The sequence below is a fragment of the Centroberyx affinis genome, unplaced genomic scaffold (genome assembly GCF_046629955.1).
Source record: "Centroberyx affinis isolate AG114_WGS23_722 - 3 ecotype Tasmania unplaced genomic scaffold, CSIRO-AGI_Caff_v1 ptg010370l_1, whole genome shotgun sequence".
Taxonomy (NCBI): Eukaryota; Metazoa; Chordata; class Actinopteri; order Beryciformes; family Berycidae; genus Centroberyx; species Centroberyx affinis.
Window position 1 is genome coordinate 2,501 of NW_027284812.1, and position 14,089 is coordinate 16,589.

General features: G+C 43.6%; 1 protein-coding gene across 1 annotated transcript; it reads right to left on the reverse strand.

The window, feature by feature from the left end:
* Positions 1–6,069: 6,069 nt before the first annotated feature.
* On the reverse strand, positions 6,070–13,584 carry rpl35a (ribosomal protein L35a). The gene is made up of 5 exons (XM_071514919.1): positions 13,555–13,584; positions 12,682–12,717; positions 11,574–11,726; positions 9,645–9,789; positions 6,070–6,165 (listed from the first exon to the last, which is right to left on the reverse strand). Exons 2-5 carry the CDS (start codon positions 12,690–12,692, stop codon positions 6,142–6,144), a joined length of 333 nt encoding a protein of 110 aa, XP_071371020.1. The 5' UTR covers positions 12,693–12,717; positions 13,555–13,584; the 3' UTR covers positions 6,070–6,141.
* Between the last annotated feature and the right edge of the window lie 505 nt (positions 13,585–14,089).

Sequence of the window (14,089 nt, forward strand, 5' to 3'; positions counted from 1 at the left end):
TGTGAAAAATAGAGAAAGAAAGAAAGAGAGAAAGAGAGAGAGACAGAGAGAGGGGGGAGAGAGAGAGAGGGAGAGAGAGAGAGAGAGAGAGAGAGAGAGAGACAGAGAGAGAGAGAGACAGAGAGAGGGGGGAGAGAGAGAGAGGGAGAGAGACATTGACTTCTGATGTTCTTTGATGAAACATCTTGTCTAAAAGACAGCAAGAAGCAACTACACAAACACACACACACACACACACACACACACACACACACACACACACACACACACACACACACACACACACACACACACACACACACACTCACCTGGACCCTGCTGCCCTCTGACCCCGGGTCAGCCCGTCCAGACTCATGTTCTCTCATCTTCTACCACCAACATGGAGCTGTGACCTTTGACCTCCTCCTGCAGGAGACTGCCTGGTGTCCTGAGGAGAGGAGAGGAAGAGAGAGGAAGAGAGGAAGAGAAGAAGAGAAAGAAGAGAAGAAGAGAAGAAGAGAGGAAGAGAGGAAGAGAAGAAGAGAGGAAGAGAAGAAGAGAGGAAGAGAAGAAGAGAGGAAGAGAAGAAGAGAAGAAAGAGAGAGGAAGAAGAAGAGAAGAAGAGAAGAAGAGAGGAAGAGAAGAAGAGAGGAAGAGAAGAAGAGAGAAAGAGAAGAAGAGAAAAAGAGAAGAAGAAGAGAAGAAGAGAGCTGTGAGCTGGAGCAAAACACTACAGGAATATTACAGCGATGCTACAGGGATACTTTAAAAAACACACACTGTAAAAACCCATAGAAATATTATAGTGTTAATGGGAGATAAAAAAAATACCATAAAGGCACAACTCAGTATGAAGTACTACAGTACTACTACACTTCTCTGTAGGAATACTACAGTGATACTACAAAGAGCTGGAAGTACTGCAGACACACAGGAATATGATCAGAATATCATCAGGATATTAAATCTCTCCACAGCAGTTCAGAAGATCTTTCACTTCTCCTAACTAACCAATATTTTCCATATGGACCCGATATAATCTGGGTCCAACCGATATTTTCCTTGTCAAACACGTCAAAAGCCTATTATGAATATGGCTTGTTTTTTCTTTTTTCTTTATCTTTCTTGTCTTATGAAAACTCTAAGCCTCATCACATGACTGTCTACTCTTAGTCTGTTAATGACAGTGTGTGTGTGTGTACTTCCATGTACACACACACACACACACACACACACACACACACACTTACGCAACACATGTAAAATCATTGTAATGTGATGTATATTTTGTAATTTTTGCATGATCGTGTCACACGTGTGAGAATGTCACTGTTTATTATGTGCTCAATTAACTAATGTACTTTTGGTAATGATGAGATGTTATGACCTGTTTTTTAGTAGAAAAGCCAAACCAGGGTCAGAGGTCAGAGGTCAGAGGTCACACATCAGCCTTGGCTAGAAATCCCACATGCAGCTCATCTGTATCATGTTACTGTAACCTGTTACAATGTTTGTTATGTTATCCCTGACAAATAAACTAATAAATAAATAAATGTATTATGAATGAGTATTCTTGGTGTGTGTGTGTGTGTGTGTGTGTGTGTGTGTGTGTGTGTGTGTGTGTGTGTCTTATGACTATGACTGATTCTTTATACTTGTGTAGTAGATGGGTGTTACGGGATGCTTTGTTGTACTACGCTGAACTATGTCTCTGTTTATTTACTATGTCTAAACTTATTTATAGATACATTCAAATTGTGTATTTTACATTGCTGTAATTATTTTCTGTAGCAGGAAGCCCTGGAGGGTTTTAGGCAATTCTCCTTCACATTCACTTATTACATATTGCATCCTTTTCTTTTAAATTTGTACATGTGTGTCAATAAAGACACGAAGCGAAAGTCAGTATAGAACCACAGACACACTGCAGCTGTCTGTAGCGGTATATATATTATAGGAATATTACATGGATATTACAGATTTCACAGTGAAGCCACAGCAGAAAAAGTACAATAACGTCACTGTAAACACAGCGGGACCAGCACCAAGTCCTGTAGGGTTATTATAGCAATATTCCAGAATAATACTCTAATAATAATATAATGTGTTTCTGCTGCTGCAAAACGCTGCAATCTGCTGTAAAACAGACAGAGAGACAGACAACAGACAGACAGACAGACAGACAACAGACAGACAGACAGACAGACAGAGACAGACAGGCAGCCCTACCTGTCCTCCTTCAGGTCCTCTCCTCCTCTCAGCACCAGCACAGTAAACAGCTCCTCTGAAGCAGCAGCTCCGCTCCGCAGCAGCAGCCGAGCCGCGCGGTGGCTCATGGGAAATGAAGTTCCGCGGAGTGACGTCCGCGACTACAGCCGCAGGACTGGACTACATTTACCAGAAGGCACTGCGGCCCAGCTGCGGGGGGGTGGGGGTACTCCGTGCTCCCACCCATCGCCGAGGATAACGCACACGCACACGCACACGCACAAGAGCGCGCGCACAGGAAGCAGGGGGCAGGTGAATCAGACTACCTGCAGGGTCCAGGAAAACAAATTGAAACCTTTTTCAGATCTTTTCATGCTTAAACTGAACCTCAGAGCGATTTAAAGACCAGAATACAGAAACCAGCCTGCCGGTCCTGCCGGTCTCTGACTGAACGGACTAAACTGGCAGAGTAAGAAAAAGGACTGCAGCAAATTAAAGAGCCGTGAAGTCCAGCTGAGTCCAGCAGGCCGGTGCCGGTCCACAGCTGAGGTAAACCTCTGTGAGACCTTCAGCTGACTTTACTCCCAGGCTGTGCAGGACTTGCTGCCTGGCATTTGAACCAGAAACCTTCTCAGCTCAGTTCTGGTTCTGTTTGAGGAGCAGCGCCTCCTGCTGGAGGATTACTGCTCCGAAACCAGTTCATACAGACAAATCCCTCTACAGTCCCAGCATTAGTTGTCCCCCCGCTATGGATCGGTCTCCGTTAGTTCGTTAGTTAGTCACACTGTAACGTTGACTTTGTGCCGCTAGGGGGCGGCATTGACAGTGAATGGGGACTCAGTGGTAAAGCAACACAGTTAAAGTTATCATAGGTAGCATAAGAGTCTCCACACGCTACACACTTGTTGACATCAGACTGGGTTGATGTGTTGAAGTGAGAGTCAAACCTCTAACCACAAGACACTGTAGTTGTTGGACTGTTGTTCTGTTATTGCATCATCACTGCACTGCCACTGTGCCTCAGTGTTCACTACTTATATCATATTACCACTTACCTACTGTGCAATACCATATATCACTTATCATTTAGCATTTATATTATTCATAACACTCACGCTCCTGGTGTTGTGTGTTATATTGTATATTGTATTATAAATTGTATTGTAGTGTACATTGTGTAATGTACGGATTGTATTTATTGCGTATTGTAGTTCTTATATTTTGTACTGTATTGAGTAAAAACAGGACAATTACAGTTACTACATTTCAAGATATAACTTGTAAGCCTAATTCTGAGGTGAGTAGGCAACAGAAATATATGGTCAATCTGTCCTTTCATTGTCCCATACCAAAATGCAAATACAATTTCATTAATATTTCAAGTTCACTCAGCAATCACTGACTGACCCAAGGGAGGAACTACATCACTGGTGGGACAACATGTTTATTCTCTGCTGGTTTTAATCAGTGCTTAATGAGTCTGGATGCAGTCTAGCCTGGCTGCAGTCTAGTCTGGCTGCAGTCTAGTCTGGCTGCTCTGTTGGCTGTGGAGCCTGAAACCAGCAGGACCGGTTCAGTCTGTTTGTCCGTCCGTCTGTCAGCAGGATTTCTCTAAAGGTTCAACACAGATTTGCACAAAACTTGGTATGAAGGTTGGTTATGGGCCAAGGAAGAACTGATTAACTTTTCATGAAGATTGGGCAAAAGGGGCGTGGTTTGGGGGCGTGGCTTATCACCAAGAGGCGGTTGTCTGTGCTGCTGGACAGTTTGTAGTTCAGTCCTCAGTCTGCTCACAGCTGGACAGACAGTGAAGCTCAGTGTGAAGCAGCAGTTTGCCTTTGTCTCACAGTTATGTGGTGAGGTCATGATGACCAAAATACTTTATTGAATACAACTGTATTGCTTGGCAAACTTTACCTATTTAATACTCCAAATAAACAGTTATCATTGGCTTCATTTATTTCCTTCCTCAAACATCACTTTGTTGGAAAGGCGGATGATGAGGGAAAGGTAAGACTTGCTTTTACTGGTAAATGGGAAAAAACTATCAGTTATAAAGGGAAGGGATTTTGAGTTTTGATATGTCCTTTTTTTTTTTTTTGCCTTTTGTATTGGCTTTATTTATAAAAACTGTAAATGGAGTGTATAATACTTTGTTCTGTTCTTTTATGTAACTTTAGACGTTTTATTTATGTATATGACTATACCTGCATTTGTTTATATCAGTTAGACTTTCTCTACCTTTTTTCTTCATAACTGGGCTGTGATCTCCATTCTGTCTGGTTAATATACTTTGTTTTACATTTGTTGTGTTTACAGTGTTTTTTCTTCTTTTCTGATGTTTCTACATGTTTTTTTTTCTGTCATTTCTGTGTTTTTTGTGTGTTTTTTTTGTTAAATAAAAACAAAAAAAAAGAAATAAATTAAAAACAAAAAAAAGCAGCAGCCTCAGGAGGATCCACACAGACCAGCTCCACCTGACCCGTCTGCACTCGACACGCCACACTGTCAGGTTTTACTTGTTAGTCTAGATGAGAAAATCATTTGAATGAAACTCTGGGCTGGAGAAATGCTGACCAAGACAAGATTTAAGAGAAATAAGATTTTCATGGAACATTAATGGGATATTTTAATGAAACCAGGAGCCAAAACTTTACTTGTTGCATTCATATTGTTCAGTAGTCTGCTCTGACCTCTGACCTCTACAACCCGTTTCCTCTGTAAACCTTCTGAGCTGCTGAACCAGCAGTCAGACCTCCACCTGCTGCTCTGAAGTCTGTCTGGACCAGCAGCTGATTGTCAACAGGCAGGTGGAATAAAAAAAAAAAGCTGCAGCAGCAAACAACAGCTCCAACACCTGGAGACACCTGGAGACACCTGGAGACACCAGGAGACACCAGGAGACACCAGGAGACACCAGGAGACACCAGGAGACACCTGTCACATGGGTAATGCTGCTCATCACACTGCACAACTGACGCCTAAATCACTGATCACTTACTAATCAATATTTCAGAGTCACTCCAACCGAAACAGAGCAGCTGGTTTTACCTTCTGATCCAGACTGACAGTTCGCTTCAAACATCTTGGCTCTAACTGTGGACCAGTGGTTCTCTACGTGGGGTCCGGGGACCACCAGGGGCCCCAATGCAAATTGATGAATTGTTAAACTTCAGCATTATTTCATTTAGAAGAAGTGAACATGATCAGAGAATGTAGCAGAATGACTGTTTTCATCAGTTTCTCTGTCATCTCTCTACCTGCAGTACAGATAGTAAAGGAGTTCTGGACAAAATCATATTTAACAATAAAAATATTGTCAGATTTGGGTCTGAGACAAAATCTCATCAAATGGGGGTCTGTGGTTCTAATGTGGACTAGATTAGGGTCCTTGATATGAAAAAGGTTGAGAATCACTGGCCTAAATCACTGATCAGTTACTAATCAATATTTCAACCGAAACAGAGCAGCTGGTTTTACCTTCTGATCCAGAATGACAGTTTGCTTCAAACATCTTGGCTGTAACTCTGTGGACCAGTGGTTCTCAACGTGGGGTCCGGGGACCACCAGGGGCCCTTGAGGGCATTCCAGGGGGTCCCCAGCAAATTGATGAACTTCATTATTTTGTCATTTTAGCATGACTACTTTCATCATAGTTTCTGTTATCTCTCTACAGTACAGAGTTATGGAATTCTGGACAAAATCATATCTGACAGCAAAAATATTCTCAGATTTAGGTCTGAGAGAGAAAATCTCATCAAATGGAGGTCCGTGGCCCTAATGTGGACTAGATTAGGGTCCTTGATATGAAAAAAGGTTGAGAGTCACTGCTGTGGACCAACAGTCAGACTGGATGAAGAGCAGTAAGGCAGCAGGCAGACAGCTGGTTGACTGACTGGTTTATTGGTTCTGTACACAACAACAACAACAACAGCGGAGTCATCTTGATCCTCTTCAGACCCGGGAGGGGTACAGCATCTGGAAGACAGACAGACAGACGGTCAGTTAACAGGACAGACAGACGGTCAGAAAACAGGACAGACAGACGGTCAGTTAACAGGACAGACAGACAGACGGTCAGTTAACAGGACAGACAGACGGTCAGTTAACAGGACAGACAGACAGACGGTCAGTTAACAGGACAGACAGACAGACAGACCATCACAGTAAATCCAAAGTGTTTGTCTCTAAGGTTGCTGGTCAGAATAAAAGCTTGTTGTTGTTGTTGTTGCCTCTGATGTGATGTGCTGTGTGTTGTTCTGCTCATCAGGACTCAGCTCTGTAAACCTCACTGTGTTTTAACCATCAAAGCTTCAGACCAGCCTGTCATCTCTCTTCCTGTCGACTTGCCAGACGCTGCACACATTTTAGTTATTTATTTCAAGATCCTTTTAAGAACGTTCTCACAAAACAGGCTTATTTTCCATTAGTTACATTTTGAAACGTTAAACTGAAGCCGCCTGAGGAGCTCGTGCTTCCTGTGTTCTCCGGAACTTCATTTCCAGACGTGGTTTAAAGGTTTTGGTGCTCGGTCGCCTGGTCGCTCTGCAGAGGAAGATCCTCCACACACACACACATGAGCATGAGGCATTCTGCCTTTATTTGGGTGGATGCAGTAATGTTATTATACTTTACTCATTTGATGTTAAGATTTGGTGAAAATGGCTCAAGACTCAGTAGTATTAGTATAATTTATAGACTATATTGGCAACCTTATATGAATAGGATTTTTGAACATGAGTATATTGCAGATGATGTGGACATGTGTCCATCAGTGATCAGACAATACAGAGAAAACAGACTGCTTCACAATATGAGTCTGAAGGAGCTGTGACTGTTTGTGTGATTGTTCTACTGTGTGGCTGAATAAACCTCTCTGCTGCACTGTTTGCCTGTTGCTAAATATCTTAACATTGTCATAACTTTCACAATAACAACAATAGCGTTAATGCGTCTTTCAGCCATTTCCTCCTCTCCTTAAGAAACTCCTCAGCTCCTAAAGTCCTCCTCTCTGCTCTTAACTAGGGATGCACTGATCTGATGCTTGGTATCGGGCCGATATCGACCTAAAACGCTGGATCGGACATCGGTGGCAGTGAACGTTATAATCCGATCCGATCCAGAGCGATCAGAGTTTGCAAGTGACACGACACGAGTGAGTGAAGAAGCTGGAAAAAGAAAGAGTGTGCAGGCAATGTGCAGATGTACGGAGCCCCTCTGGGGTCACATGGTGGAAAAAAAAAAAACTTGATGTGTAAACTGTGCGAACGGATTTGTAAACCGAGCCCCTGGATTCACAATACAAATCCATTCACACAGTTTAGAAATCCGTACGCATGGATTTACACATCAAGTTTTTTTTTCTACCATGTGACCCCAGAGGGGCTCCGTACAGATGTGGCGTTGGGAATTATTTTAGCCCCAAAGGGACGGTACATGGCTGTGGTATAGCTAGTTAGCATCCCAAAGATCTTTATCCAACACACTTTACCAAGAACTTCATCTGGCGACGCCTTCCAAACACCTCAAACCTACATGGAGTGTCCTCTGGCTTAGTATCATGTACACACACCATAAAGGTTTCAGTTAAGTCTTCTGTTTCACAAAACAAAGCTTTTTGGAGCTAAAGCTAAAGCTAAAGCTACTGCACTGATGACATGTCAGTGACTGTCAACACTGTCAGTGAACGGAGGAACAGGCAGCAGAGAGGAGAGATGCTTCTGTTTCTGAAGAGAAACCTGCCCCCTGTCCTTAAGTGATTCAAACTGGACTAGACTCAGCACACTGGAGGTTATGAGCAGAAAAAGCCTGTGGCAGTATTTTTTCTGTCAGTTATTCACACTAAAGAGAAAACAAATATAAGCAACAGCTGTATGGTTGTTTCAATATTGTTTTGTAGCAGTATGCACTGGTCAGCTTACTGCTCTTTTGTGAGTTTTTTTGCACTGTATTCCTATATTGCAGCAGCTTTTTATACTGAACAAAAATATAAACACTTTTGTTTTTGCTCCCATTTTTCATGAGTTGAAATAAAAGATCTAAGACTTTTTCTATGCACACAAAAGGCTTATTCCTCTCAAATTTTGTTCACAAATTTGTTGAAATCCGTGTTAGTGAGCACTTCTGCTTTGCCAAGATGCTGATTAAACAGCTGATTATTGCACAGGTGCCTTGGGCTGCTCACAGTAAAAGGCTCTAACATGTGCAGTTTGATCACAACACAAAGCCACAGATGTTTTGTTTTGAGGCAGCGTGCAGTCGGCATGCTGACTGCAGGAATGTCACCAGAGCTGTTGTCTAACTGAATGTTCATTTCACTCCATAAATCGTCTCCACTGTCGTTTCTGAGAATTTGGCAGCACATCGGACCGGCTTCACAACCGCAGACCAGGTGTAACCAGGCCAGACCAGGACCTCCACATCCGGCTTCTTCACCTGCCAGATCGTCTGAGACCGGCCACCTGGACATTGTGTTGTGATCAAACTGCACATGTTAGAGCCTTTTACTGTGAGCACACCTGTGTAATAATCAGCTGTTTAATCAGCATCTTGATATGCCACAGCTGTCAGGTGGATGGATCATCTTGACAAAGGAGAAGTGCTCACTAACACGGATTTAAACACATTTGTGAAGAAAATTTGAGAGAAATAAACCTTTTGTGTGCATAGAAAAAGTCTAAGATCTTTTATTTCAACTTATGAAAAATGAGATGCAAAACAAAACTGTTGTGTTTATATTTTTGTTCAGTATATAAATCCTAGGAACTGTCGTTCCTATTTTGGTCAGTTCTTTTGCCCTGCTGCTTTTCTTTTTTTAACAATAAAATTATTGTTCCCATGGTATTTACATGTTGTATGCAGCTGTGTAATTATAGAAAAAAAAAAAACGGGTCAATATTGGATCGGTACTGATACTCAAAACTCTGGTATGGGTCCATCCATACTGTTAACAGTTTTCCACCTGAGCAGCTCTCTGAAGGGGGAAGATGCTTAGTGAACAGCTTTTATCTTTACTAGGATTCAGTCTCACTGTTAAGGGGAAATTCTCTCAGTTTTCTTAGCATTTCACCACTAGGACCAACTCTTAGGACTAGGAGGCTTTGTGGATCCGGCCCCTGGACTACAGGCAGTGTGATGAGTAAGCACTTAACACAGCATCACAACTTTTTCTTTGTACCCCCCCCCCCCCCCAAAAAAATTTGATGTATAAATGTTCCAATGAGGGATTTAACAGATTTGGATTGAATAAGCAGATTTGATAAAACGCTTCTGAAGCTGAAGCCTCCCTGGAAGTGGATTTCAGAGCGATTTAAAACCCGTTTCTGCCTGGACAGACCGCAGCGAGACAGGAAGCTGCAGTGCTCAGACAGGAAGCTGCAGTGCTCAGACAGGAAGCTGCAGTGCTCAGACAGGAAGCTGCCGTGCTCAGACAGGAAGTGGCGTGCGGAGCGACTCACCACTCTGACCCGGTGCCCGATGGCCTTGGCCGGCAGGTTGCTGCTGAACTTGGCGCGCACCATGCCGCTGCTGCCGTGAGCGCGGGTCACCTTGCCCCAGATCACACGCGTCTTGTTGGGTTTACCGCCCGGCGTCACCGTGTTCCTGCACACACACACACACACACACACACACACACACCGTCAAACCAACGCCTCCCACTGCGGTCCTGTGGTTTGATTTGTCCTGCTGGAGCTGCCAGCTGGGTGGAGTTACAGCAGGAGGGAAGGAGTCAATTCACCAAGTTTGTTTTCTTTGTGACTTTCACACCTTCATTCATAGTGCTGAAACGATTCATCAAGCGACAGACAATAACTCAGATAATTGATTAATTTTAATAATCCATTAATCGTTGCTTCTCATATTTGCTGTTTCATCTCTTTATTAAATGAATCTGTGTTTCTGTCTGCTGCTCAGACTGAGGAAGAAACCCGGAGAATCACTTTGGACTGAGATGGACGTCCGTCTTTATTTTGACATTTTAGAGACTAAATGATTAACTAAAAAAATAAATAAATCTATATTCAGTGGAAGCAGCCGTCTGTCTGTAGCCTGGGACAGACTGACTGACAGACTGAGCCACTGACAGAGCAGCTGGTTCACAGACAGCAGCTTCAGTCTGACTTCACTACAGAGAACATTATTATTATTTAGCTTTAACTAGTTCAGCTCACAGCAGCAGGTTCAGCTGACTGAACAGAACAGACTGCAGGGGCTTCACAAACATTACAAGCAACCAACAGTCAGGCTTCAGACGCAGCGTCTCGTCTAAACACGTCTGAAACTAAACATTAATCTCATTATCTACTTTTTGGATCAATGGATCAGTCGATCAGTCTGTAAAATGTCTAAAATAAAGACAAACGTCCGTCACAGTTCAGTCTAAAGTGATTCTGCAGATTTCTTCCTCAGTCTGAAACTATAACAGATCATCAGTAATCAACTAGGCAGTCACTCATTCTAGTTGGACTGATTTTTTTTTTCCTTTCTCCTTTATTAACTGTATATTGATTTTGTGTTGATGTTCAGATCTCTATTTACTTGACTTGTGTGTGTATGTTGACACTGATACTTCCACTAACTACTGATAATGCTCTTACTAATTACTGATATTGATGAATTTACACTAACTATTTTAGTTGGACTGATCTTATCTATTGCTTGTCTGTTACAGTTTATGTAACTCCCTCCTATTAACCAGTGTATGTCAATCTAATGTCTGATGTCCAGTGCCTGTTCTTTATACCACCTGCCCAGGGACTACGGATGAAAACTAGCCTTCTTGGCTAATTCTGGCATATTTTTTTAAATGTGCACTGTCCCTGTCTAAACTAATAAATAATGATGTGAAGCAGAGAAAAGCAGCTGGAAACAGTAAATGTTTGTCAGACCGATGGGTTCAGCAGTAACTCCTGTCCTCAGACCTGAAGCCCGTCTGCCTGCAGCTTCAGTCACACAGAGGAACCTTCCTCAGTGACAGAGTCTTCTGACAGAACGTTCATCATGTCACTTTAATTTACTATAATGTCAGCTTGATTAGCAACTCACAATCACAAGGTAAACGCTTGGCATAAACAGTAATTAAGCCGTGCTACCATGATTTTTTTTTTTATGGCAATGTTAGATGCTGGATATTGCTAATGTTAGCTAGTGTGTGTGTGTGTGTGTGTGTGTGTGTGTGTGTGTGTGTGTGTGTGTGTGTGTGTGTGTGAGAGACAGCTTGTGCAGATGTCTCCTGACATATCGTTGAGCAGAAAGGCCTCAGTGTCCACACAGCTCCTCCTCCTGACCTGTTCATGTTTTTCAGCTGGAAATACATTCTGCTGTATTTCTGTAAAGTCTCCCATGTGAACCCCCCCCCCCCCCCCCCTCCCTCCTCCTCCCCTTACTTCTTGGCCTTGTAGACGTAGGCGCAGCGTTTGCCCAGGTAGAAGTCGACCTCGTCACGGGTGTAGACGCCCTCCACCTTCAGCAGAGCCGTGTGCTCACGCTGGTTCCTCAGGCCACGCTTATAGCCGGCAAAGATAGCCTTACTCCACAGTCTGAGAGAGAGAGAGAGAGAGAGAGAGAGAGAGAGAGAGAGAGAGAGAGAGAGAGATCATTGGATTTATAAAGTCACCTGCATGAATGATTCTTACTGGTCAAAATGATAAGCTCTTGTCACTCCACCTGTTTTCAAAGCTACTGTGCAGAAGGAGCTGCTGAGCCAAGCTGCTCACCGTGACAACACATCCAGTCACAACAGTCACTTTAAATCTGCATGTGACCTCTGACCTCAGCAGCAGTGCAGCTCTGAGCAGGAGGAACCTTCAGACCGCTAGCTGTAGTCTTCAACTACCAACTTATGCTGTCAGGTTGGACCATGCTGATTCAGACTGTGTGCTGCTTAAATATTAAGACTGACTTATGTAGAGGTGGGACAGTTAGCCACGCTCCCCGGCTATTCTCGGGTTAAGAACTTTGTTGTTATGGCAACGAGTCGGCCTAACTGTCAGAGCGGGAAGTTTAAATACTGAAGCTGTTTCAGACAAGATGGAAAATCTTTGGTTTTTGGAAAGAGCCTGAAGAAGAGAGAGAGTCTTTAGAGAGAGAGACATTAGAGATCTACAGCAGTAGGAACAGGTCAATATAGGAGTCTACAGCAAGTCTGACTTCAGGTCACATTCAGGTCTAAGACCTGGTCTATCTTTATGCAGCTGATCAATTCATAGACTGGGCTGAGGTCAAATCACATGTAACACCACTGGAGTAGATACAGCACAGTGATAAACCAACAGTCACTGAACACAACCTCAGTACTACAGCAGGTACACAGCAGTACTACAGCAGGTACACAGCAGTACTACAGGCAGTACACAGCAGTACTACAGGCAGTACACATCTGCACTACAGGCAGTACACATCTGCACTACAGGCAGTACACATCTGCACTACAGGCAGTACACAGCAGTACTACAGGCAGTACACAGCTCAGTTACAGTGGGGTCCAGCTCTTACCTTCCTGGCATTGTGAGTCTTCTCCAGGTGATCAACCTGAACACACAAAACATACATCAGACCTGGAGCAGACACAGAACCAGTTCAAACACCAAAAAACAATAAAACACTGACTGTGGGTCTGCAGAAACTGACTCTGGGTCTGTAGAGTGAGTGTGGGTCTGTAGAAACTGACTGTGGGTCTGTAGAAACTGACTCTGGGTCTGTAGAGTGAGTGTGGGTCTGTAGAAACTGACTCTGGGTCTGTAGAAACTGCAGCTTGTTACACAAACACTCAGCTGATGCAGTGGACTGTATGGAGACTAGTTAGCTTCACTGTGTTAAGTCAGAACAGCTAACTCCTGCCAGCTGTCCGGCTGACTGAAGCCATGAAGTCACGCGACATTTCAGCAGTCTGACATCAAACTGACTGTCTGCAAACTGCGCGTGGATCTGTAAGTTTTATCCACATTACACGCAAACTTTGTTTCTGGCTAGCCAGTTAGCCGAATGCTATCCACGTTAGCCGCTACCGGTTTATTGACACGGACTGGACAGAGAACTCCCGCTGAATACTGACATTAGAGAAGAGAGACCTACAGCTAACACTAGACAGACAGATAACACCGTTCTGACAGAGGGACCGGGGACATTAAACGGTTTAAGCTCGCGCAGAAAGCGGCAGCGGGGACACTCCGCTGTGAGCAGACCGGACTGTTAGCTTCCTAGCATAATCTAAACCCAATCTCCACCATCCGAGGCTGCAGCAGAGCCCAGACCGGCCAGTCTACCGGCGGGAGACCGGATTGATCTGCCGTGATGATTATCATTAAGAAATGACACTTTAATAAGGTCCAAATTTCACATTTTACTCGGCATGTTTGACTCGCTTACCTGCACTGTGAGGAAAAATGGAGGAAAAGGAAGTCCGAAAAGAATGCTGGGAAATTATTGTTGACATAGGTGGCCGCGGAGGCGCCTGATCCAAAATGGCAAATTGATTTAAACGTTTCTTAAGTTGAGCGTTATTTTAAGTTTTGTTGCAGCGGGAAGAGTTTGTACCAATAACACGCAAAAGGCGCGTTGATAATAAGTTTAAAGCCTCTGTTCAGTAGCAGAGAGTGCCCGTGCACATATCGGCACCTATCAACGTTTGATTCTAGGGGCCTCGGTGCGTTGCCATAGTGACGGATATAAACTCAACCGTTAACTTAAGTTAAGTTGACAACTAATGAGAGTGCGGCCGTTGTTCTCATTTTAAATGTAGAATACACTTTGGATCCGTCCCACATGTGAGTAACCGTCACCGATGAACTGATATGTAAGTAATATGTTGCCTCTGACGTCAGATGTCAGCGGGTTAGCAGCAACTCTGTTTCGTACGGAGAAACCAGCAGGCCAATGTCCATCTAACAATCTGTTAGTTTAA

Excerpts from the sequence above, each read along its gene's own strand:
- rpl35a (XM_071514919.1), bottom strand. Across the intron at positions 9,790-11,573 it reads TACGTCTACAAGGCCAAGAA|GAACACGGTGACGCCGGGCG; the intron begins GTAAGGGGAGGA and ends GTGTGTGTGCAG. Across the intron at positions 6,166-9,644 it reads TCGGGCACCGGGTCAGAGTG|ATGCTGTACCCCTCCCGGGT; the intron begins GTGAGTCGCTCC and ends TCTGTCTTCCAG.